The 25,003-nt window shown below is 40.2% G+C and overlaps 4 protein-coding genes across 5 annotated transcripts; 2 read left to right on the top strand and 2 right to left on the bottom strand.

The window, feature by feature from the left end:
- Nucleotide 1: 1 nt before the first annotated feature.
- ift22 (intraflagellar transport 22 homolog (Chlamydomonas)) lies at nucleotides 2-2,731 on the bottom strand. Its single transcript, XM_084369629.1, has 5 exons — nucleotides 2,450-2,731; nucleotides 1,056-1,138; nucleotides 784-870; nucleotides 482-681; nucleotides 2-395 (listed from the first exon to the last, which is right to left on the bottom strand). The coding sequence occupies exons 1-5, from the start codon at nucleotides 2,486-2,488 to the stop codon at nucleotides 247-249; spliced, it is 558 nt and encodes a 185-aa protein (XP_084225755.1). The 5' UTR covers nucleotides 2,489-2,731; the 3' UTR covers nucleotides 2-246.
- A 161-nt stretch (nucleotides 2,732-2,892) lies between these two features.
- LOC311266927 (outer dense fiber protein 2-like) lies at nucleotides 2,893-10,991 on the top strand. Of its 2 annotated transcripts, XM_084369619.1 has the most exons (17): nucleotides 2,893-2,939; nucleotides 3,282-3,456; nucleotides 3,552-3,675; nucleotides 4,059-4,190; nucleotides 4,345-4,419; nucleotides 5,071-5,142; nucleotides 5,221-5,337; nucleotides 5,421-5,606; nucleotides 5,717-5,826; nucleotides 5,928-6,063; nucleotides 6,369-6,479; nucleotides 6,936-7,040; nucleotides 7,464-7,622; nucleotides 8,032-8,132; nucleotides 8,228-8,390; nucleotides 9,304-9,429; nucleotides 9,546-10,991. In XM_084369619.1, exons 2-17 carry the CDS (start codon nucleotides 3,293-3,295, stop codon nucleotides 9,717-9,719), a joined length of 2,055 nt encoding a protein of 684 aa, XP_084225745.1. In that variant the 5' UTR covers nucleotides 2,893-2,939; nucleotides 3,282-3,292; the 3' UTR covers nucleotides 9,720-10,991. The 2 variants fall into 2 exon arrangements, with proteins under 2 accessions (XP_084225745.1, XP_084225746.1); XM_084369620.1 differs by lacking the exon at nucleotides 7,464-7,622.
- An 862-nt stretch (nucleotides 10,992-11,853) lies between these two features.
- On the bottom strand, nucleotides 11,854-14,565 carry LOC311266931 (CCN family member 1-like). The gene is made up of 5 exons (XM_084369626.1): nucleotides 14,401-14,565; nucleotides 14,096-14,309; nucleotides 13,657-14,004; nucleotides 13,346-13,551; nucleotides 11,854-12,995 (listed from the first exon to the last, which is right to left on the bottom strand). Exons 1-5 carry the CDS (start codon nucleotides 14,440-14,442, stop codon nucleotides 12,699-12,701), a joined length of 1,107 nt encoding a protein of 368 aa, XP_084225752.1. The 5' UTR covers nucleotides 14,443-14,565; the 3' UTR covers nucleotides 11,854-12,698.
- Nucleotides 14,566-20,444: 5,879 nt separating this feature from the next.
- bcl10 (BCL10 immune signaling adaptor) lies at nucleotides 20,445-24,919 on the top strand. Its single transcript, XM_084369627.1, has 3 exons — nucleotides 20,445-20,918; nucleotides 22,169-22,457; nucleotides 22,550-24,919. The coding sequence occupies exons 1-3, from the start codon at nucleotides 20,868-20,870 to the stop codon at nucleotides 22,957-22,959; spliced, it is 750 nt and encodes a 249-aa protein (XP_084225753.1). The 5' UTR covers nucleotides 20,445-20,867; the 3' UTR covers nucleotides 22,960-24,919.
- The last annotated feature ends 84 nt before the right edge of the window (nucleotides 24,920-25,003 follow it).

Genomic DNA, 25,003 nt, shown 5'->3' with positions numbered 1-25,003 from the left:
ATTCATTTCCAGACTGACATAGTTCATATTTTATTAACAAGACTTACAAATGATGTAATAAACCAAAACTGAATAAAAACATTAAAGTTTGCAAAAGGTTTTAGAAGATTTCATGCACAACTGAATGACAGCAAAGTTGAATAATTAATGACATAAAATGGGAAGTGTTCATGAGTCTTATTCGAACAAAGATTGCCGATACCAGAAAACTCCTCCTGCAGCAAAGCTGCATATTTTACTTTGCTGCTAAGTAATAATAGACATCTCCTCTCGCTCTCGACTTTCCGACATTGTATTAATAACATTTCCCAAGTATCTCCAGAAAGCTCGCCTCACATCCTCCGGTTCCTCCTCCAGGTTGGAGTGAATAAGCGGCAGTCTGCTCAAATGTGAGGCTGCAATCAAAAAGAATGAACATGTCAGCCCACAAATAGTGATAATGACTCACACAACAGCTTTGGGAAGCCTGCAGTGGAAATACCTAATGGCAGCCGTCCTTCTACTCCGCTGCCAGGCTTGTGGTGAGCTATGAGCAGACACTGGTTTTCATGCAAGCTCTGGGAGGCGATAAACATCGAATGCCACGTCTCTATTTCCCTGAGGTGACTAGGAACATCTGGATTGAAAACGATGACCACACCGCTGGAGTCCTTCATCAGTGCAGGCCAGCATGATTCAAATCTGTACGAAAAAAGAACGCATATATCTGCATCTAGGTATTATATAATATATAATATCTAAGTATTTGTTAACTGTAAATTATGTTTATGACATTTAACCTACTTAAAATCTCCTGAACAGTCCCAGAGTTCAACCTCGCATGGCATGCTGTCACCACTGCCTTCAGGTTGTGATTCAAACTCCAGTATCCTTGAAACAGAAGAAAAGGCTTAATTTATTTTTTCTCATACCTCCCAAGGCAAAATGTAGTAATCCAATAATGAGTGTAACTGATTTTACATAAACTTTAAAATAAGGCACCAAACAATCTGTGAGATCATGTTATTTCAACTTTCACATGGTTTGAAAGACTTTCGTTGACTTGTAGTTTGTACCTTACTCCTTGAGTAGGTCTGTATTCACCTCCCACATTCTCTGTTGTGCCTGAGAGGAAATTTGCAAGAGCCGTTTTCCCACTCTAGAAAACATGAATGAATTTAAAATAATCATATCAGTCACAGTGCTAGAAGGATAAACACACACTTATATATAAACACTCCGAAAAGGGCCGATCTTTATTATTACTTTTGATGTGTAAATTAATGTTACTGTCAATGGGCCTTTTTCACAGCAGAAGAGCTGCCTTTTCATAACAGGAAAAGCACAGGTGTCACTAACAACAATTATTGGATGCACATGTTCTAGTTGCAGGGCTCTGATATACTGACATGGCTTACTCAGACACTTAGTGATAAGTAGTCAGTCACCTGTGTTTCATCCTGCTGTGAAGTGGAGTAGTGTGACACTGTGGCATTAATCTTTCGTGTCAGCCACTTTAACAACACAGCAGGAAACTCAAATGCGAATAAATAATCTTCATTAAGACTGTTAAGACTGCCATATGGCTTCGTGGATCACCCAAAGGTTCAGAGCCATCATTAATGTAATTAGTTTCACCTTCTACTTTAATGTTACTGTGTTCAACAGTTGATTGTCAGAATGTTGAACGCCTTAAAGCCAAGCAAGACACAAAAACAAGCAAAAGTTTACTAACCATAAGTAAAAGAATGGAAATTATGTTTCCAAAAGGTACTTCAAGTATCAAAAGTAAAATCCTAATGCAGGAAAAAGTATTAAAAGTGAAGTTTCACTTGTAAAAATAAACCCCAGGTCTGTAACAATTTGTCAAACGTAATGTAGGTGCAAACTACACACAACACTCATTACATCATAACAACACAACGTCTTCCTATACTGGTTGAATGAGACACACTTCTTTATATTGGATTTTTGTGGGGGGTTTTTTCAAGTTTTATTAATATTTTTAAGGAAAAATCAGATGACCCCTAAAAGATCAAATGGCTGAGACAGAGACACCATTCATACTATCACAAGACACTGTACCATCAACATGATTTTGAAGCTGTTATTGTAAGGTTAAAAAGTTGCATATTGTTCCTTTAATGTGTAACAGCATATCAATGTTGTAGCTGGTCGAGGTGGCGCTAATTTCACCATATGTATATACTGTTACAGCAGGTTGTTTAATCTATAACAATGTCTTATAAAGGTATTCACATTTTTTTAAGTAAAATATTAACCTGGAAAATCACTAGTAGTAACTAGCAAAGTAGCACAGCACAGTACTTTCCTCTGAAATGTAGCTGAGTAAAATTATGAAGTAGCATAACATGTGTATTTGTCGGTTTTGACACTATTATGTAGTTATCTGACGACATCTGACAGTAAAAACAGGCTACGTTGCAGTGGGTTAAAGGAATTTACGTACCTCATTGGGTCCAATAAAGAGTATTTTTGCTTTGAACATGTCCACTCAAGAGCAGCCGAGCATTAGCTGCCCAGCTAACTTTGACTAAAGACGCTTTGCAACGCTAAACTACGCCACCAAAACACGTTAGATAACACTCAGTTTCAGTCTGAGTATATATCTTCCCAATGCTGTGCTGAATTTGGAGTTTCACGCAAAGAAATGTACAAAATGTTAACAATCTTCGTAATAGTTTGAGATACCGTGGCAGTAAACTTCCTGTTCGTTTCTATGGTTTCAGCGAGTCTCCTCGATTTCTCTTGTTCATTGGCTGTTCTCAACTTTAATCAAACTTAATCCCTCCCACTTTGCCCTTGGGGAACAAATCAGCAGCGAGCTAATGTGCTGATGTCATCACGTTGCCTCAGAGCTAACCAATCCGCTTCGATCTTTAAGAGGGGGGCTCTTCGGTTTGGAGTAGCGTCGTTCACAACCGACACAAGGCGAAAGCGTAAGTAATATTTACATTTTCAGTGGCTTTGTTTTGTCACTGATTATTATACGTTCGTCTAACAGCCGTAATGTTGATAAAAGTGTTTTTAACTTGGTAGAATTAACAGAATTTGTGCTGTCTTTGGTGTAGCGTGAAGCTTAGCAGTCACTTAACCTTGTACTGTTGACTGTCTGCTGCTATGGAGTAAGCTCAGTAGCCTGCTTGACAACCCACTGTTACTGTCCTAATGTGCAAGGTTATGTAGTGTAACTGAGCTAATTTCAAAAGTCATGTCTTCAGCTCACTTCCTGTCCCTCTCTGTGTGTCAACACTGACTTTTACTATGTGTTGTTTTGTCAGTAGTAAGAGGCATGTCTCCAGAGGATGAACTCCAGAGTCCCTCCCTTGGTTTCAGCTCTACCAGGGAGGATGTCACTCTGAGCTGTGGTGACCTAGCTAGCTCTCATGAACTGGGGAGAAGGAACAGAGCACGCAGCAGTCTCCACACGAGGACCCCACAGGCTGATATTAATTGGTGAGAGGTCCTGTGATGCATGAACATGTGAGGCTGAACATACAGCAGTCACAGCATAACTGATTTAAAGCATCTACTTCCTGTTTTTCATTTAGTCGTGGAGATTACGCAGATGGAAAAAGCCCTTTCCTGAAGATACTGACGGATGCAGAAGCGGCTGCCAACTCTGCTGCCATACAACTTGTGTCTTTTAAAGATGCCATGGAAGATGAATTTGCTGTATGTATCAAGTTGGGTTCAAACACAAACCCAGAAAAAAAAGACATTTTAATCAGAAGAGAAATAGCTTGACTGATTATTTTTTTATGCCTAAACAAACTCTCTGCGTTTTGATGGTTGAATAAACTGAATAAACAAACTGACCTTGTTTATATTTGGCGGACCCTGCCACCTTTCTAGGTTTAAACAGCGTTCTGGGGACCTTATTTTCCTCTGACAACAGCTTGTTTATTTAATTATGGAAAAGATAAATATTTCTGAGCTTGTGTTAACCTCATTAATATTGTAAATATGAAAACTTTGTGTTTGAATTTCTTCTTCAAAACTACATAGTGCCCCTGTAATGACCCATGATTGTAACTTTTTTTTTTCTTGCATCTAAGGATTCAAGACAGTCTGTCACTGATAAGCGCCGGATTTCAAGGCAGAGAGGACTTTTGCTGGAGAAGTTGGAGGACTTCAGACGAATAAATAAGTCTGTTCGACAGAAACTGAAACAGCTCCAAGATTCAGAGGTCGGTGACAAAATGTCTACCTTGCATGTTGCTCGGGATAGTTAGCCATGGATCTATGTTAGCAGTGGTACTGTAGGCCATAACAGCAAATGAAAGACTGTCGTAAAGGCTTCTTGAAAAAACTGTTTTAAATAGCTGATGTTTTTCCACATAGGCTGATCGAACTAATGCCAACCACCAAATTGACATCTTATTGAAGAAGATCACACAGGCTGAGAGTGAAAATGAGGTGAGTGTTTCATTACGTTTCTGCAATGACTCAAAGAAAATAACCTAATTTAAGTGTAAATGATATAAGCTTTGTGCTTTAGTGGCAAACTAGCTGAAAATGTAGTCTGTGATCTCTGAATGTCAAGGCTGTGTCTCCCAACATAGCCACATTTGATACAAAATAAATGTATAGATTGGAAGATAGGACAAAAATGTAGTAGGTCTGCAACTCACAATTATTCTCATTATCGATTAATCAGCTGATTATTTCCACCATCGATTGTTTAGTCTGTAAAATGTCAAAAAAATGTGAAAAATGGCCATTATAATTCCCCGGAGCCAGAAGAGACACTTCTTAAATTTCTTCTCTTGTCCAACCAACAGTTAAAAACTCTTCATTTACAATCAGATATGTCAAAGAAAAGCAGCAATTCTTTATATTTAAGAAACTGGAACCAGCAAATGTTTGATATTTTTGCTTGAAAAATGACTGAAACGATTAACTGATTATCAAAAACGCAGGCAACTTATTTCTTTCTATCGACTAATTGATTAGTTGACTAATTGTTATACTAAATACTGACTAAATATAATAAGGCATAAAAACTGTAAAATTACGCAAGCTGCAGTCTTAAATCATGCACTGATCGCTGTCATTTTTCTCCTACAGCATTTAAAAAAAGATTTGAGTCAGACAGAAAGAAGAGTTGAAGAACTGATGGATCTGCGGAGAGAAGAGCAGGTGAGCACAGCAGATGTTTTCACATAGATGTTCTTGCGAAGTGCGTTTTAAAGCATCTGTCTATATTGTTCTTCACAGGAGAACATGAAGAGTGCAGTTCACATGACCAAGTCTGTGGAGGCAACTCGTGCTCACCTGCAGGGGCAACTGCGCCACAAGGAGGCCGAAAACAATCGCCTGACTGTTCAGATGCGGGTACAAAGGCCTCTGTCAGCCTAACCCTTAAAGAAATTGTGTGATATCATAGCTCATCTTAATGGGTGTGCTGTCTTTTCCAGACTTTGGAGAGGACTCTGGTCGAGCAGAAGATGGAGATTGATGATCTGAAAGGCTCGTTCACATCTTTAACTGAGAAGGCAGCACAGGACAAAGAGTCTCTCAAGAAAGCCACTCGAGCACAGAAACTAAGAGCTGAGAGATTTGAAGCAGCAATCGAGAAATGCTATGCGCAATTAAAGGAAAAGGTATGAAAAAAAGCTGTGATTTCTTTTTGTTTTTAAGATTGTGTGTTTTCAATGCGCAGTCGCTTTGTTCAGGATCTTTCTTTGACTTTGTGTTCTTGGTTGGAGAACAGGACGCTGAGCTGATCAAAGCACGTTTAGAGAAAGACTCCAGGAGACGACAGAAGGAGCAGATCACAGATGAGACAGACAAACTCGTTGGTCATATAGAATTTTTGAAAAGGTTTGTCTTTTTTCTGTCTTTTCCACACGCAAGATGCCACAGATCAATATGACAAACAGCTATTTTCACTTATGAATTTTAAATGTGCATCTTCAATGTAGTCAGGTTGCAGATTTGACAGCGAGGCTGCAGAAAGAGAAGGATGAGCTCCAACGAGCCAACGAAACTGTGATGCAACGTGTGGAAAAACTCATTGCTGAAAATGGAGACCTCAGCGCCAATAATGCAAAACTCAAGGTACAAGGTGCCAAACAGTTTGCACGCGAGAGTCATTACTGTAAAAGTAGTAAACACTTTTGTGAACATCTGTCATATCCTCTCACATTCTCTCTCTGATTTTGACACTGTTCACTTCACTTGAAGTTAAGTTTAATAACAGTTATTAAACTTAATTGCAAGTGAAGTGAACAGCGTTTGGAGTTTTTTCCTGATTTTGTTGGCCCTTGGTCTTCTGCTACGCACCTTTCGATCCACAGGTGTGCAAAAGCTGTACTCTGTTATTGCTTCTGACTAAAAGTATTTTGATGTGTGTGTGATTGCAGACATATGTTGCTGAGTTGGAGCAGCAGCTGGCTGATTGTGAGTCTGCGCTGGTGGAGGAGAAGGTCACGGCTCAGGAGAGGAAACATCAAACCGATCAGCACCAATATCAGGTCGACATCTGCTCATTAATTTTACTCATTACCTTCTTATTTGATTTAGTTTTAGAAGTCCAACCTGGAAAAATTAGGGTTTCCTTGGCAGATGGTATGGCATATTAATTGCTGTGATGTATGTGAAAGGAAGCATAAGGCATTTTTAGGTGTATATGATTATTTGTTGTTTGTGTATTTGAATTCATTATCAGACCTGTGGGGGAAAAAGCATTGGACATCTGGTCAGGGAACATGAAGCACTTGTGCTTTATTTCAAGGCAACTGTTAATCCTTTTATCCTTTCTTCTTTTGCCATAAATAAGTGATGTTTTGTGCTTTTGTTTGAGTCTCAGCGTTGCAAAAAGAGGATAAGAGGATTATCATAGTGATTATATCATCTTATTCCAACCCGCCTTTTAACTATTTAAAAGATAAAAGGCGACCACGATAACACTGTTCTCTATTTTTTTCTAGGTTGCAGAGCTTCAAGCTGAGATAGACGATCTGAGGATAAAGTATGCAATTGTTTTAAGAGAGGCAGAGACGATGCGAGATGGAAAAGATACAGAAGTTGAGAAGGTAACCTCTTCGTATAAAGTTTTGAGTTCGATAAGATATTTAACAGTGTGTTTTTAGTTATTTTTAATAGCAAATCGTAACAGAAATGTTGTGCTTTTTGTAGCATGTTCAGCTCCACAGCATTGTTTCTCCTGCTGTTGAATGGCCAGTTACTCATGAGATGTTAGATCTAACTTCTACTTTTTCAGCTGCGTAACATTTGTTGCACGTGGACCTGCTTTCAGCCAAACTATTCTGGGCAGCAAAACACTTCGACTAACAACGCAAAGCTCTGTCTAAAGATGAATCTTTATGAATGAATCTCATTCTGCACGCTTAAAGGATTACACGCATCTGTGAGCATCTCTTCGAGGGGTGTGATGAAACTTTAGGCTAATAATTTGTCTATTCCCAACACTTATTCTGCCATCCTCTGGAGCCCAGGTGAGGCAGGAGCTGCAGGGGCGCGTCGACGAACTGGAGTCTTACCCCGAGTTACTGAGCGCTGCTGAGCAGAGTCTCTTTGAGTGCCAGGAGAACCTGCGACGCTCGGAGAGGAAGTGCTCAGAAAAGTCAGAGTCCATTAAGCAACTGCAGGTTCAGGTGTGAAACGTGAGCTGCGGTGGTTAGAGAATGAAATGCAGTCATTTTCCTTCATCTGACCACTAGGCGGTAGTACAACCCCATGTGCATCTTGTGTTCTGGTCCTGCTGTGAGTTCGTTTTGATGTTTGTGATTTAAAGACTCTCACTGCAGTGGAATTGATTAGGTTGCAACCATCCTTACCTACGTACGCATTTGTGAGTGTTTTCTGCTGTGTGAGTCCTTTTTCAATCACCCACGTGTTTCTGTCCTCTATCCTGAAAACTGCCCATATTGTGTTTGTGTGATTGTGGCAAAAAGCATTAAATGGGCTGTTGGTGTATCCAGTTTTGCATGTGATGTTAAATATCACCTCCAGTCACTTGTGATCAATACAGGTGATTCTGAATTTAACATTTTACAAATACAGATGGAGAGTCAGACGAAGCAGCTGAGATCGTCTGTGGACATGAAAGAGTCGATTCATGAGGCCAATTTACAACTACGAGAGAAAGTGGTTTCTCTCCACAAGTAAGACATCCTTTTGTCTCTGTTGTCTAGATGTCAGATGTTTCCGTCTCCTTTTACAGATTCAAAAGCAGAAATTGTTTAACGTGCATTTGTAGGCAAATGGACGTGCTGCAGCAGGAGAACCTGGAGCTGGTACGGAGGCTCGCCGCTCAGGAGGAAGCTCTGAGCTACAGTAACCGGCAGCTGGATCAGCGCTCCTCAGAGTGTCAGGCCCTCAGCCGGCAGCTGGAGGCGGCTTTATCAGACGTCAAACAGCAGGTACAGATCAGAGACGTGGACGTCTGAGTATGAAGTGATAATGAAAGAGATTTGAGTTGTAGTTAAGGCTTAAATCCACATGATGCCACCAACAAACAACTATGACAAAACATTTCTTTTTTGTATTTGGTGGTATGCTTCTGTCTAGCAGATTGCTAAATGTTAGGTTAACCAAACAATAAATTCATTGTTTTTTATTTGGATTGTAAAGAGCTTAAGCAGCATTACAGTAAACATTGTGTTTTCACCAGCAGTCACTCAACATGACTCCTGAAACAGCTGAGAGTGAACACAATGAAACCGTAAAACACAGCAGATGTTTGAAAGTACAAACAGGACGAGAGAAACTAAAGAGATTAGAAGCCAGAAAGCTACAAAAGTATTGAGAGCTGAACACACTGACTTTTAAAAACGTCTTTCTCTCAGGATTCATACATGTTTTACTTTGTCTGTAGTCAAAAGTCTTTTCTTTGTTTGTTTGGCTGCTTCACTCACAAGTGAGTTGAAGAGTGAGTCTGTTGCATTGGGTCTGCCTACGCTCCCTGGCAGACCAAACACTCCCTGCTGATGGAAAAAGCATCACTAACTGTGCTCCAATTGTGGTTTTTGCCAGCAATGTAACCACAGACATCCCATTCATATGACTGCAAATGCAATGGCTTTCATCAGTGGACCATAGGTTCAATCCCAACTGTCAAACCTCATATGATGACAGAAAAATATATATGAAGTGTTCGTGATATTACTTTAAAGTAATCATTTCTGACATATAAACATCATCTGACTGATGTGACACAGCACAATCATACCTGTTGAAACATGTTTATATTTTCTGTGGCCGATGTTATAAACGCCCAGTCTTTCGTACTCTAGGTGTTCGTTTCATTGTTCAGCGTTTTTTTTATTCGTCCAGGTCAACAAGGTAAAGGACAAGGCTGTTTCCAGAGAAGAGGCCCTTCAGACGAAAATCCTGGAGCTGGAAGCTGAGAGGAGCAGAAGGGACAATGAGCTGAGGCTTCTCCGCCAGACCAAACTCACTGTGAGTATCACGCTTTTCTCAACCATGTAAAGCAAATTTATGTGAAGGCGCATGCTCAGATTGTACTGAATTCATCCCTGATGCAACTTGAGATGTGTCCATATCTTAATCTGCAGGCAGAGAAACAGTTCGAGGTGCGCCTGAAGGACCTGCAGCTCAACCTGGACCAATCAGAGAGCCACAAGCAAAGCATTCAGAACTACGTGGATTTTCTCAAAAACTCTTATAAGACCATGTTTGATGAGGGACTGCAAACATCGACTTTTGGATCATCATATTTTCTGAAATGATACAGGATTAATCTTTTCGCATTATTTGTGTAATTATAATTTATTTAAAGATGAGAATGAAACTAGTAAGCAAGAGCTTATGTTTGAGGGTTATGAGTTTGTCTATATTTAGATGTGAATCAGGGAGTTTTGTTTTTTAAAGGTAGAAATCTGCTGTTGTCATGTTTGATACAGATTTTTAGCTGAAGTCCCAAAAGACATTACATATTACATATTTTCATACGTATATGCAAAGTTTGTACTGTTAAGTCTTGGTGCTACTTCGTCTTATTCCTATATAATAAGGAGTCAGTTGCATAATTTCTAGTCTTGATTTCAGAATGATTTGAGATAGTTGAGTAGGACTTTTCTCTTGCTTAAACATTACTGATCAACTTTTAGAGGCTTTGAAGTTCAATTTAACACTTACGGTATCTCTTCAACACCTAAAACAATGTGGCTGGGCTTTTGTTATCCATTTCAATGTTGAGATTACATTTACAGGGCTTTTCTGTTTCATCACTTTAAATTAAATACCTTTGGTTGGTTTTGGACTGTTGGTCAGATAAAGCAAACAATCTGAAAATGGCAAATCGGGATCTATTTTCTGATTATTTCTTTAACTAAAATGATTAATCAAGACACCAAAACTTGCCATATAGGAAAAAGTCACATGCCACTAGGTGGAACTGTTTTGCTAGTCATGTTTTTGACTCATTTACATACAATGCATTGTGCATTTAGTCGTCAGTCTACCTTAGTCAAAGTAAGACTGGGTCTGTCTTTGTGCAACTGGCTCTATATCAAACTTTCCATGTTTTGAAGCTGCACAAATTGTTTATACACCCAATTATGAAAGCAATTATTAATCAATACAAGTCGTGCTTAAAAACCAAATATTATGGGGGTGCACATGACCCCTCCAAGTTTACCTGCAAGGTTTTTTTTTGTCCATGGTGCTACATGTGAACATGAAACACTGCTGTTAACCTGCTGATGCTGAAAACAACATTGTGTCTGTTCTTGTCATGATCATAAAACAAAATGTGTGATGTGCTGAATATTGAATGTGTTTATGTTCTGATCCTCAGCTGGACTGAGATGCTGAAAATCGATTGTTTGGCTGTCAGCTGTGAAGCTCGTGCCTCGAGGTTTGCCATCATAATTACTGAGATACATGCAACACTGGGATTTTTCCAAACCACTTTAAACTCTCAATCACAGTTTACCTAAAAAAACAGTTTGTTCTTGTTCTGCTGTTGTATCTATGGTAATAAATGAGTCCAGACCTGCGTCCAAACTCTGATGTGACCTTGCTGTGGACGTCTTCCCTCCGAGTGAGCAGCGCTGCTCTCAGGTTCTCACAGACAAAGCTCTATTGTGCTCTCCGTCAGGGGATGGAACCATTTCATCTCTGCGTGCGTCAGTACCCCCGTTTTTCCTTCGCTCTTGTTCTTGCCCTCTTGGTCTTGCCCGTTTACGTAATTCTATGCACACTTTGGGAATTTGCTTTTCTTTGCTGTTTGGTGGAAAATAAGATGACGTGACTTCTGGCAGTTTGGCTGATACTATGAGTCAGCACCATGATGGACAATCCCTGAGCTCGTGTTCATATTTAATGCAAATAAGTTGGATGACCCTTTTTGAATTTGTTGAGCCAGTTATCTTAAACAAACACAAGGCTTTACTGATGCATACTTTGTAAAGATTGTGTGAAGGACACATACAGTTGGAAAATAATCCTTGAATATTTGTGTTCACACACAGTCATTCTAGTCAAATCTCACATTCAGGCTGGTGAATGAGGTATTCGACGGTACAATCTCTCTGTGGAAAGTTTAGATCATTCTCTGTATACCCTGTAACTCCTTCATAAAACAAAACTCTGTGGCGTGTGCCCAGCATCTGTCCAACAGCAGGAAAACCACTCTGAGGTTTACGTTACACTAATTCCCAAAACTATGCAGTGACATGTAGGTCCTCCCAGAAGTGGGTCAGCCAGATGCAGTTGAAACAGTATAGCTCATTTCCTACCGAAAACTGTTACAACAGACCCCCTGAGAACTTCCCTTCCCTTCCCAGATTATTGCAGGCCCTGAACCTGAAAATCTTTGGTTCTTTCTTAATAAAATAAAATAATTGGAAAAGTGCCGTTTTATGAGTTTATTTGTGAAAACTTCAAACATAAAATTGACAGTTTGGCAGTGAACTAGTGTTGCATATTTTCTGCGTTCAGTCAAATAACAGGATGTCATACCAATATTATCGTGACGATAACTCATGAATAAATCTAACAAACCATTAAAGGACCAGTGTGTAGGATTAAGTGGCATAGCTGTGAGGTAGCAGATAACAACAAACAAAACAAAATCACCTCAACCTCTCTTATGATGATCGGTAAAGACAAAAAATATGAAAGGGCTCTCTTTAGAGTCTGTGTTTGGTTTGTCTGTTCTGGGCTACCGTAGAAACATGGCGGACCCCGTGGAAGAGGACCCGTTTTCTTTGAAGTTATAAAAGGCATATTCAAATGTAACGAAAACACAACGATTTTTAGTTTCAGGTGATTATAAACCAATTATTTTAACAATTGTAATCAATTTCCGCCCCTAAATCCTACACACTGGACCTTTAAGTGAAGTGTGAAATATAAATCCTTATAAATAAAATGAAACAGTACAGAAAATCAACAGAAACATGGCGACATGTGTGTAATGACTGATAAAGTAGCTGCCATAGTTTTTAGATCATTTCCTTGAGTCATGTGACATGTCTTGTCAAGAGAGGTTTAAATAGGTTATGTGAAGTGTGTGTATAAAACAGATTTTGTTTAACTAGAAAAATAAGAATTTTCACAATATTAAAAAAAAACTGCTTCAAAATGAAGCAAACCACGAAGCTCCAATGTTATGAAGCAAAACCATGAACAATAAAGTTCAAGAAATTCATCCTACAGATGTCCGTAACCTCAAAGTGCACATTTTTCTTTGCCTCTTGAATTCAGAACTTTTTCAGTTTGTGGATATCATTAAAAAGTCTGTGACGAGAAGCCGTCTTTTCGGAGCAGTTCAGGTCACACTTGCAAGACTCGATCAACATCACCATCCTGCTGATGATCTCGCCGTTCCTGCATCGGAAGCGGACGGGTGACGTCTGGGTTCGGTGAGGCCTGCAGCATCGCCCGTCTGAGCAGGACCCGCAGTACCTCGGCTGGAACTTTTCCAGGCTACGGCAGCCTGCGTGGGACAGTTTAAGTGGACGGCTCGCCTTTTCTGTGTGTGTACACTTCTGACCTTTCTGGTAGAGAGAAGACATGAAGAGCATGTGTTAAAGATGCCATATCGTGCTCGTTGTTGTCATACTTTTATTTTGGGTGACTGAACACTGAATCTGTCTCTTTAAGAAAGCCACCTCCCCAAAAGCCTGCTCTGATTGGTCAGCTCTCACAGGCCTAAGCACCGGCCACTGTGACTGTATAGTTGTGACATCACAACCTTACAGAAGTTTTTAACTAAAATTCTTACATATTGCACCTTTATGATCTTATTCGACAAATAATGCTCATATTACAGACCAATATATAAATATATTATTTGAATGTATCTTTGTTAAAACGTGCTGTAATAGGAAATTAAAAAGGAATGTACCTTCATTCTTTTAAAGGTCATGTGGTTGCATGGGCGGACTTCACAGATCCGAGTCTCCTTCACCAGTTTGCACTGGTTGTTGCTGTTGGTCACCCTGGTGGACACTCCAGTGCCGCAGGATTTAGAGCAGGGGGACCAATCTGTGGTTTGAGACACGCACTCGACTCCTCTGACCATCATGTGGCCCACTGGGTGGCTCTTGAAAGCTGAACAGAGAACAAAGATAAGGTTTAGTACACTTTAAGGGAAAGAAGACAGATGTGCAATAAGAAAAAATCCAGACATTTGATGCATTGTTTCAAACTGCTCACCAGGTAAAGACTCTCCTCTCCACACAGGAGCCAACTCATTCCTGTTGGTGAGGTCGTCTTCAGACGGCTTGTTGTCTTTGCTGTGCTTTTTCCTGTGTTTCTTCATCGCAGAGCTCTCTGTCTTTGTCTCCTCGGGGCAGACGAGCTGCTCGCAGCACAGTCCCGGTACCTTGACCCGCCTGGGCTTGGCGCAGCCCAGTTTGGGCAGCATGAGCTCATGCGGGCAGAGGGAGACGCATCCAACAGCACCGTCCATGCAAGTGCACTGGTGTTTGCAGTTTGGACGGAAGATTTCCCCGTTCTGGTAAATCTTGTTGTTGTACTCACACGTTCTTCCATCTGATTTGGCTGTTAGAGAAACAGAAAGTTGTGAGGTTTGAAATAAGAAGAGAAAAGTGATAAAATTCATTTAAAAAAACAGAAAAATGAGTCACTGTACCTCGACAGATGCCCTTAGCAGAGCCATATACCCCTCCAAAGTTGCACTCCAGTCCCTTTGTGTGGTCACATGGCTGTGCCTTGCTGCAGTCCTCAAAGAGCTGCCGTGCACAAACTTTACAGCATCCACAGCCATCCAGCATGAGACTGACTCCTGCTGCACATCTGGGGGTGTCAGGGGGACACCGACAGTCCTTCGGGCATGAGGCTGACACCTGAGGTAAAACAAGACATCAGATATTTCTCACCAAAAGTTATCTTCCAGACATGAACAATCAGCTTTATGAATGAACAGTTATTCCTCACCACTGTGACGCAGAGGCTCACAACGACAAAAACCTTCCACATCTTCACAAGTTTTCTGTCCTGAGTAGAAATCTCTTCTCTCTGTCAAACACCAGACCTGGCAGTGAGTTGGCGACTGCTTGCTCTCCCTCTTTTGGAGTCCCCATCTCCTTTTATACACTCAGGCTGATCTGACGTATGCGCAGGCTGAAGAGGTGTCCCGAAACTATGAGAGGAATGCTCTTCCACGCGTCCTCCCATAAGCCCATAAGAAGCTGCCCCCCCCCCCTCGCCTCCTTTCTTCTTGTCTCACTCAGCGAGCCAAGAACCACCCAGTCTGACTTCCAGTCTTTCAAGACTTTCTTTCCGATTTAAACATCATTTTTATATCTGTTCTGTGATCATTAAGTAAAACCACAAGTGATTCCTCAGTCATGAGGTAAACCACTTCCTGCGGTTACTATTTCTATGAAGTGAATGATGGCTTAATGACATTTTCTATTCAAGCAATGTATTACATATTTGGCTGCTGAAAACATTATGCATTAAAGGAAGAGTTCACCCAAAATTGAAAATTCAGTCTTTATTTACTCACCCTCATGTGGATGAAAAGTCTGGTGAAGTTTTGTAATCCACAAAACATTTCTGGAGCTTCACAGCAAAACAACGTCGCATGGTTGACCTGAAGTAGATGGGGATTTGTTTTATGGAAAAAACAAAAGGAAAAAAGAAAACATAAAATGGCTCCAGACAGCTTGTCTGGCGTTATCCAGAGATCCCAAATCGTTTTTAAAAGAATTGTGATTGAGCTCGAGCACTTCTGACGGCTGCAAGCTAACGCATTTAGCTTAGCGGCTACAGTGAAGATTTCATCCTGAAAAAGGGTGTAAAAGATGTTTTTTCAAATCAATTTGGGATCTCAGGGCTTCCAGAGACTTGGTGTATGCTGGACAAGCTACAAGGAGCCATCTTGTGTTTATTTCGGTTGTTTTTTAACGTCTTAAAACAAGTCTCCAGCTACAAGTCTCCTGCTCCAGAAATGTTTTGTGGACCAAGAAACTTTGACCAACTTTCCATCAGCTGCAAGAGATCCCAAATAAATTTTAAGATATATTATTTACACCCATTTTTAAGCTGAAAACTTCACTGTAACTGCTAAGCTAAAAGCGTTGGCGAACCCTGTCTTATATTTCCATTTATTAGCATACTTTTAAAACTTTACACCTCTTTTTTGTGGTTTACAAAAGTTTGCTTATTCTGTTTAAGTTTTTTGAATTATATTTATTGTTAGCGAATATCTCTTAATATCAGTGAGACTTAACCTGGTTAAATAAAGGAAAAAAGAAAGAAACTACTGGTGAAATGTGGTTACGTAAAGGGCTAAAAAAAATGGGGCACCTTCATTCCTGATACCTCAAATAATTCATCATCAGCCGCACGCATGTGAGAGCAGCCCCACGAGGGATTCAACATCGGGGCACCACAAGTTCTGACATAAATATTGAAGAAAAGCCACATATTTCTATGAGCAACTGAATTTCTATCTCGGATGAAGCCGTGTTTAGACTGCTGCACCTTGTCTGTGATCGGCGTTTGTATTTTCTAACCTTTTCTTACGTAAAAGTCACAGACGAAAATTCCCGTCAGTCACCTACAAGGGTGTGGATAGATTAGGAGTTTGTTTGACTTCAATATTTTCAAAAAGGAGACGAGAGCCTCCTGGAATGCTTGAACCCTTGGAATCCTTTGTTCGGTCTGAATGAGAGCGTCCAGAATGAGAAACACACACACGAAAAAAAGAAGAAAGAAAGAAGAAAACTTGAGCGATGCCTGAAGCAACATTCCTCTCAGGATGAACATTGAAGGTTTCTTTGAAATAGCTGCCAGGATAAAAAGCATCCTCTTATATCCACATCAAAGAACAATGGAAGTTATCAGGGAAAAAAATGCCTTTCCTTTAATTATAACCTGTGAGAACAAGAGACCAGACTGGCACAGCCTCCTTCTTATCTAACTGAGGTTACAAGGGCCAGTTTGAGTCGGTGCCAGCTCCGGCAGATGAAGGGCAAACAAGCGTGAGCTCGGTGCATTCACAGATGCCTGGAAATTGCTGACTGTTGTGGTTTGGAGTGGAAACTTTCCCCTCCGAAGCTGTAATATAAAGAATTTGCAGAACCATGTTAGGTAAGAGGGATATCGGATTTATAACAGGCAGCTGGAGAACTTGGAAAGGAGTACAGTTGCATGTAAAACTGACCAGTTTGTGGATGTTACACCAAATCTACCCTTTCTGTTCCTGCAACAACCACGTCCCATTCACACAGAGCAACATGTGAATGTATCTTAAAATGTATAAACTTTGATATTAATGTCAGTTTAATACTTTTTAAATGATTTCATGAGGGAAATTCTCATTTTTCTTCAAGGTACTACAAGAAACTTTGATCTGGTAATGAAACGGTCAAAGTAAACAAGTGCACACGCTAACCAGATCAAGATCTTTACAGCGATCTAAACTTCCTTGGAGCACCTTTAAAGTCAGATTGTCAATTTGCTTTTACGGGGGTTTAAACTCAAAAATCTCTCTGAAATTGAACATTTTAAAGCATTGAGCAATGGTGTTTGGCCTGTTTGAAGCATCCATATTTGTTAGCTTTGTTTGGTATTCAGTCAATTTGATATGAGGGAGCTTCAGAGAAAAAATTTCAGTTGTAATTACAACCCATAAGTCATAGCTATGATAACTGCGTTATGACATGAATGCAGAGAAAGTCCAGAAAGCTGTTAGTTTAGCCTAGCTTAGCTCAAAGACTGGAAGCAGAGGGAAACAGCTGGCACATGTGGCCCTGGAGGATTGGTGATGGGGAGTAACTGGTAGGCCTAAACTACATGGCTGCCAAGCCAACCGCCAACATGCTAGCCAGCGCAGAAACATGCTAGTGCTAGTGAGTCACAATAGCTCCCAGAGCGTCTTTAAACGTTAAACGTAGCTACAACTCATTAATTCTGAGGCTTTCAAGGTGTTGGCAGGCTTATTTTTAAACTTAAGTCAGGTTCACTGATTCAAGTACTGACCACAGAGACCGGTGGTAATCTGCTCTTCTGACTCTTAGCCAGAAAGCAAATAGATATAAGTGTATTTCCCAAAATGTAAGATTAGCCATATGGATTAAACATCTTACATCTAAAATTGTCCATATTTGGAGTGTTTTCTTTCATCTTGTTCATCCTGTGCTCAACCATAGCAAGTATTAAACCGGATTTACCTCATTGAAAAGAGATGTTATGTAACATGCCCATCCGAGAGATTATCCTGTCAGGGAGACAAGGCTTTTACCTTTGTTGACCACATTATTTATATGATACTTGATACTGCGCAGCATAAAACTGAGGTTTTGTTCATTAATGCGTGATTTAGGATGATATTTATGCGAATTGGAGGGCAGTCAAACGGGTAAGGTGGGTGGGCAGAAACAAACTGAGTGTAAAAGTCATGTTGTGATACTGTTAACAGAAAAATAGACACAATATGGGATTCACCGCCTGTGTGGCATCAAGATTGGCAACAGAGAATGGAAATACCTTTCCAGTGTCGTCAAACCACAATGGGTCTGAGACAAGCTTGTTTTGGCTGTTATTTGAGAGCGGGTCACACACTGTACGGCAGACAGTAACGTCTGAAAGTGCTGCGCAGACATGATTACAAATCCAGTTCATTACATCATTTCTATAAATGACTCTCCTTTTCTTCGCTGGGTTCGTCTGAATCTCTCACAGCTGATTCTGCTGCTCTCTGCTGTTTAACAGGAATAATCTGAATCATCATGCTGTTTAAAAGGAATAATCTGAATCATCATGACGCTTTTCTGGAGGAAAGTGGGCACGTTTTGTCAGTTTCTGTGAATGCTTTGTTGCCTTTGAACATTTTCCTTGTGTAAAGACGCTGGTCCGCACACCGTTTGACCTTTTATCACCAGACATCTAAAGGGCATCTTTCTGTTGAAGCTCTCCCCCAGAAATTGTTGGGATGCAACAGCAGCCACGTAGCTCTTGGAGCCTGTGTTTCCCCTCTATTTCAAATCATTATCATTGCACACAAAAACCCTCAAGTGAGCAACAGAAGGCCGTGGCCTGATTTACAGTTAGCATAGCTTACTGCTTGGGTATGGTGTTTTCCAGCCACACAGTACATATTACAGTGCAGGACATGACAAAACAAGCCTGACAACAATCTCCTCGGGGAGCAGCCGTCCTCAAACACTTCGTGGCATATCGTGATTAGAGGGGAGAGAAAATCCTGAATGTGTTTTGCCATTTTGCAATTTATTTCATGTTTACTGGAGCGTTACTTTGGTTCTTCTCATGCACTGCAGTTCACTGTGAAGTTATGAGGACATTTTGTTCTCCATGCTTTGAGTCACACTTTGTCTACTAATCCCCTATAACAGTTACCACCAATTTTATAACTGCCTTTAAAACTTTAAAACCATGTGTGGAATGATTAGGTGTGACAAATTGGATTTACATATTTAAATGGAAAACTTACATTAACCTGTTTCTCCTGACTTTCAATGACAAGAAACCACTAAAACACTTTTGTTGTGTATGTTTAAAAAAATAAATTAATAAAAAAATAATAAATACATAATCAGATCCTTTTTCTTTCTTTTTTTAAAGATTTTTACATTAAAAAACACTATTCAATGTAAAAGTTTTATTTAGGCAGTTGATGTTCTTTTCCCCTCTGAGCCCCCTAGTGGCAAGGAGGCACAATGTACTGTACATCCAGCCCAGTTTACAGGTTTAGTTACTTTATAGATTAAGATTTTACAAACAAAACACATGATCAGCTTATACGTATTTAAAATCAGATCCACTTCGACCAGCTACAACATTAAAGTGCCTCCTTCCTTCCTCCATTCAGTATAACACTGAATAAAGGGGTACTTTCGCTCTTGCCACTTTAAGAAAATGTTAATACTTCTTGTAGTTTCACTTAGGTAGCCAAAGATTTTCAATGCAAAACTCATACTTTGTAACAAAGTCTTTTATTGTTAACTACTGTCAACTACTACATGCTGCAATAATATCTTTCATCCCTACTTCTTCTATTTTGTAAATGTAAATATTTGACACATACAGTTTAATGCACTGTTTTTTGTTTTGTTTTTTAGCTATTTTATATTATACTTATTATAAATTCCATTTTTACTCAAACTTATTTCTCATTGTCTTCTATATATTTTATTTTATCTCTCTATAGTGTGATATTTCTATTCAAGAAGGAGCTACTGTAATGCAACAACTTCCCCTCTGGAAGCTTCTGATTCTGGTTTATACTCAAGAAGAATCAGATTCGGATAAATGTAGATAAATGCATTATTTTACTTTTACTTGTTCTTTTGAGGTAATTATACAAACGTGTTTATTTTTTCCATAACTGAATTAAAAAAGCTGCTCTTAGAGGAAAATAAGGTCCTCAGAAAACACTGTTTGAAGCTAGAAAGGTGGCAGGGTCCATCCGCCAAACATAAACAAAGTAAAGCAGTGTGAAATTGGGTTGTCTTTTAAGGTCAGTTTGTTCATTTAGTTTATTGAGACACGATGACAAAGTTTGTTATTTTAGTTCGTTCGTTCGTTCGCCTTAAAAAGTATAATCAATGAAGATCTTTCTCATCTGATAAAAATATCTTCATCAAAACAACATAGCACACCCTCACTTAAGTATGCTACTATTTGTGTGGGTGACTTCCACTTGGCTTTTGGGTACTTTTTACAACTTATGTAAAAGATTTGAGTTGTTTTTCCACCTCTGTTTGTTTGTAAAAACATGAAGTACATGGGGGAAAAAAAGAAAAAAACAGCGTAATGAAGTAGTTTATTTCCAATAAAATGTTGAATTATACTTTATACTTAGTATAATTTAATATTTTATTGGAAATACTCCAGAGCAGCATGTTCCCAGCATGTCCAGCAGAGTAACTGTCCTTCCCACTCTACTGTGTGTAAACGTGTGGTAACTGTGAGCAGATCCAACAGCGCCCCCCAGTGGACTGGACCGGTACTGCACTTCACCTGTATCAGAGCCATTGAACGACACTTGTTAAACAATTAACACGGATCAAAACGATGAAAGTGGAACAAGTGTGCGCTAGCCTGCTGTTGTGAGAGCTGTTTAATCTAAATTTGTTTTAGTTTTTGACCTCATAAATCAAACCGACGACCCTTCTGTCTCCGGCTCGTACTTCTCTTCTTCTCTGCTCGTGTCGACGTAAACCTCGACACAATCAGGAAGTCCGGGCATTTTTGAGGCAGAAAACTTGAATGGACAGTCGATACGGCTCCTTTTATCGACAAATAATGACGACTCGCGCTTGTTAACGCTCGTAAATAATCAATGAATGTAGTTAATGTCGTTATAACTATCTCACTAACTTATCTTAGTCGTCGTTTGTTACACCTGGATTTTCACGTTGCGGGTGAGAGTGATGGATGTGCCTCATCTCACCGAAGAAGAAATGGCAGAGATTAAAAAAGACGTGAGTACGATATTTCTGACAAAAAAATCCTGCTCCCTAACAAATAATCGTGATTAGGTGAGGTTTGTGTGAAATATACACAGGTTTGTTGCTCTGCTTGGGCTTTGTGTGGACCCTGTTTGGCGTTAAAGGCCTGTAAACGGAGGAAACAGCCCACCACACCTTCCCTGTGCCCACATCAACACTCAGACTTTGGAGGATTTAACACAGTGTTGCTCGGTCTGTCTTATTAAAACACTAGCAGAAGCTAAAACAGGGACAGACAGCTCTGTAACAGGGAGACCAGGGTATACAAGTGATTTCAGACCACCTGCCTCAGGCTGTATTTATCATTACCTGTTGTAGCCTTTGGTTTAGTGAAAACCCGCAGATCCTACGGAAGCCCTGAGGGGTAAGTGGAAAAAGAAAAAATCAGGTGAACCTCAACTTTTATTTTAAGTTGATTTTAAGTTAGTGAAAAAAAAACGAGGTCAGGGCGGTATGACCTCAAATCAAATCAGACCGATTTTATTTATAGAGCCCACAATCACATCACCTCAGTGGGCTTTACAATCTGTACAGTGAACGACATACCTTGATTCGAGTGAGGAAAAACTTGCCATATTGAGAAAAAAGCAGCCTTTTAACAGGGGAAAGATGGAAGAAACCTCACGAAGAGCCACAGAGGAGGGATCCCTCTCCCAGGATGGACAGACATGCAGTAGATGTGCATTTTACAGAACAGAACGACAAAATCACAATTTACAAATTGCATGGACAGAATATCTGATACAATTGAAGTGTGTGGATCCAGGAGACGACTGAGCAGGCAGAGGCATCGCCAAGTGGTGGTGGAAAAGGGCAGGCCACACAAGATAATTAGCAGTGAAAAAGAAAACATCAGAGTTAAGGGGCTTCAAACTTAAAAGCCTTGAAACCACACTGTGATATTTTAGATATTTTTGACCAAATACCTCGAAATTGACAGTGCGACAATATCGTAGGGATGACTATCTTTCAAAAAATATTTCATACAATGGGATTTTTGATTAATAATCATCAGTAATGTGGATGTAATGACTAAGGAAAGTATTAAAAAATGACAACAATTGTCATATCATGATATAGAGAGCTAAAGTCACGCCCCTTCCGGTTTGCCCCATGGGACCTTATTTCAGAAAAACTTAACCTCCTCCATAACCTCCTCAGGCCCTTTGCAAAGAGTAACTCCTCACAACGCTCTCCTTTTTCCACCTGCTCTGGATTCCCAGGTGCTGACCAGACTGCGGCACTACCTCTGCGACAAGATTAGAGCCGAACGCCACCTCGACTACCTGCGCGCTCGCAGGATCCTGACGCGGGACGACGCAGAGGAAATCAGCTGCAGGACCACGCAGACAAAGAGGACGGCCATGTTGTTGGACATTCTGGCCGAGAACCCCCTGGGCCTGGACGCCTTGTGTGACTCCATAAGGGAGATGCGCTCGCAAAACTTCATCATCACCAAAATCACTGATGAGGTGCAAAAGGCCAAAAATGAGAAGATCGAGTCTCTCAGAGGTGAGTAGATCACAATGAAATCTGTTTGTTTCTGTCATGTGTTTTTTCTGCTTTTGAATGCAGCTTTTTACTTCTCATCTGTAACTCCACAGCCGGGGCCTCCAGTTCCTCGTCTGACAGCAAACTCAGCACTCCGAGCACAACCAGCGACCTCACCACCATGTTTTCAAACAACTCCACGGTGCTCTTCCACCCAGATGGAGAGCGGAGCCCTTCCACTTCAGACGTGACGGGCTCGCTCACCCTGCCATCCATACAGAGGGGTGGAAGCTCGCCCTCTGGGGCTGGTGCTAGCATCGGCATAGTTTCATCTACAACCTCCTCCAGCCTCCTGAGGCCCGGAGACCCGGGAGCTCCTCCGCTACCGGACGAGGTGATGGTCGAATCCCCGTCCAACATAGATGCCGGAGCGCAGGGGTGCACCAGCAGCGGAGGAGACTCAAACTTCCAGCCGCTCCGGTCGCGCTCGCTCGACCCGACGTCACATAGGAGCATCTTTTAACTTCACACCTCAAGAGACGGTTCTCATGCAGTTCATGGACAAACCAACCTGGGCCAGTCAACTCGTATAGGAACACTCTCTCACTCTCTGTTCTGGGTGTTGCTCTTGTCTTTGATTAGGCAGTTAGTATTGTAATAATATGGGATATATTATTACAATACCAATCAGCTTGTTACAGGAGAAAACGTGGGAAATTTGTCACTAGGGCTGTTAAGTTTAAAGTTCTTGATAATGGGGCCAATTCTACATGAGGCCAAAATATTGCCTTAGTTTTAAGAATTGCTAGATTTTTTTAAAACCCTTTTTTATTGAACAAAAGAAGCCACATCTCAAATGTTAGATGTTCAGGGTTTGTATAAAGTCTTGAAAGTTTGGAAAGCGCTTGATTTGGATGTTTTCAAGGTTAGGAATACGCTTGATCAAATTTAGTCAACAACTAAAATTATCAACAGAATCTTGAGAAATAACAGTTTTGACGTCTGTCTAAGTAAGTTAGCATGCTAACCAGCTAGCCCCCGGCCTGAAAACCTCTTTCTACCAGCTGTCCAAAGCTCCTGCACTAGCGTGGTAAACACCAGCACTCCCCTGGTACCCCGGCTAGCTGCATGGCTAACTGAGCTAACAAGCTAACAGTAGCTACAGTCATGGATAAACAGGATAAAGCTAGTAGCAGTTAACTGTTAGCCTACTCTGGGGATATGCTGCCCCTATTTGAAATGAATTCAACAGGTGGCCAATTCTTACGTATTGTAGCTTTAAAGTTGTTAAAACTATCGATGCTTTGATACTTTGCCTATACTACGTATTTAAATCGATTTGATTTCCAAAATATCACAATTATTTAAAAAAAACAGATCTACAATCAGATTTTTAACCCAGATATTAACATTGTCACAAATGTGTTGGTATCTGTTCAGTGACTATTTCAGGCCCAACACTGTGTGCAGGTTGTTAATTTTAAAAAAGAAACAGAGAATTTATATTTTGTGTGCCTAGGACTTGTTTTCTTTTTGTCATGCTATCAAAAGAGGTATTGAGTATCGTTTTTGTTTTTGTTTGTTTTCCCACTAGTAGCGTTTTAGATAAAAGAATAATGTTTAAAATTCTGGTATCGTGACGACCTTAAAATCCTTCATATACGCTTAATTTTCAACAAAATGCAGTGTTTCATTTGCACAATCACTCATGTTAACCAAAAATCGTATAATATTTCAAATGAAACCATCTCGTCAACATATTTATTTGTTGTTTTTATGGCGTCGTATTTCACAAGAATTAAATAATAACCAAAGTGACAATATTTATTGATGGCTGTGGGTAAAAACTTGTATTTTTTGCAGTTGCATTTATAGTAACAATTTAGATGTGATGATAAAGGCTGGAAGTCGTTGGTTAAGGTACCTTGAAATAACTTAAATTTCACTCTTAAAAAGCCATAGGAACCCTGCATGTAGTCTAAATATAAGCAGGTGTACAAGAACTTTGTCTTAAAAGAAAAAGGTCTGAAACCATTTGATACGTAATAATTTTCCTTCAAACTCCTTTCTGTGTGTTGAGGTTTGGTACCCATGTCATGAGCTAAGAAAATCTGACTCATCCACTCCTACCCACTCCTCTTCGTTTACCAAAGGTGTGAATCCCTGAGAAACTGTTCAGTGTGAAATCACGGCAGCTACACTTTAGATGCAGCGACAACGTCTATACACTGGAATGACTGCTTGAGCCTGTATGTGTGCAAGTCTGACGCTGCCTTTGACCAGAGCGATGTAGCTCCGAGTAATTTCCAGTTCACTGTGTGTAGCATCAAGCCAACGAGAAGTTTTTCACATTTTTGTCACTACACAAGTCTTGTATCACAAAGCACATCGTGAATACGAACCGTGTCCTGCTTGTTACTCCACTCACTGGTCAAACTGTACAGTCATCTGTTGCATACTAAAGGTTTTCTGTGTGAATTCAACTCATGTCTTTGTTCTTCATTGGAAATTAATGATGCAGTTTATTATCAGAGAGGGAGGACAAACTGTTGTTAAAGGGAAAGTTC

This window comes from Pagrus pagrus, assembly GCF_965226575.1.
Source record: "Pagrus pagrus genome assembly, chromosome: 12".
In the NCBI taxonomy this organism is placed as follows: domain Eukaryota; kingdom Metazoa; phylum Chordata; class Actinopteri; order Spariformes; family Sparidae; genus Pagrus; species Pagrus pagrus.
The sequence above is the reverse complement of the archived record's forward strand: the minus strand, read 5'-3'. Positions and strand labels throughout refer to the sequence as shown.

Bases quoted from the DNA above. Each gene is read 5' to 3' on its own strand.
- LOC311266931 (XM_084369626.1), bottom strand. From the start codon at position 14,442: ATGTGGAAGGTTTTTGTCGTTGTGAGCCTCTGCGTCACAGTG. The intron at 14,310-14,400 runs GTGAGGAATAAC...GTTTTACCTCAG, and splicing joins TGAGCCTCTGCGTCACAGTG to GTGTCAGCCTCATGCCCGAA. The intron at 14,005-14,095 runs GTACAGTGACTC...TTTCTCTAACAG, and splicing joins TGCTAAGGGCATCTGTCGAG to CCAAATCAGATGGAAGAACG.
- ift22 (XM_084369629.1), bottom strand. From the start codon at position 2,488: ATGTTCAAAGCAAAAATACTCTTTATTGGACCCAATGAG. The intron at 1,139-2,449 runs GTACGTAAATTC...CATGTTTTCTAG, and splicing joins TCTTTATTGGACCCAATGAG to AGTGGGAAAACGGCTCTTGC. The intron at 682-783 runs GTAGGTTAAATG...TTTTTCGTACAG, and splicing joins GACTGTTCAGGAGATTTTAA to ATTTGAATCATGCTGGCCTG.
- LOC311266927 (XM_084369619.1), top strand. From the start codon at position 3,293: ATGTCTCCAGAGGATGAACTCCAGAGTCCCTCCCTTGGTTTCAGCTCT. The intron at 5,338-5,420 runs GTACAAAGGCCT...TGTCTTTTCCAG, and splicing joins GCCTGACTGTTCAGATGCGG to ACTTTGGAGAGGACTCTGGT. The intron at 6,480-6,935 runs GTCGACATCTGC...ATTTTTTTCTAG, and splicing joins CCGATCAGCACCAATATCAG to GTTGCAGAGCTTCAAGCTGA.
- bcl10 (XM_084369627.1), top strand. From the start codon at position 20,868: ATGGATGTGCCTCATCTCACCGAAGAAGAAATGGCAGAGATTAAAAAA. The intron at 20,919-22,168 runs GTGAGTACGATA...CTGGATTCCCAG, and splicing joins TGGCAGAGATTAAAAAAGAC to GTGCTGACCAGACTGCGGCA. The intron at 22,458-22,549 runs GTGAGTAGATCA...GTAACTCCACAG, and splicing joins GAAGATCGAGTCTCTCAGAG to CCGGGGCCTCCAGTTCCTCG.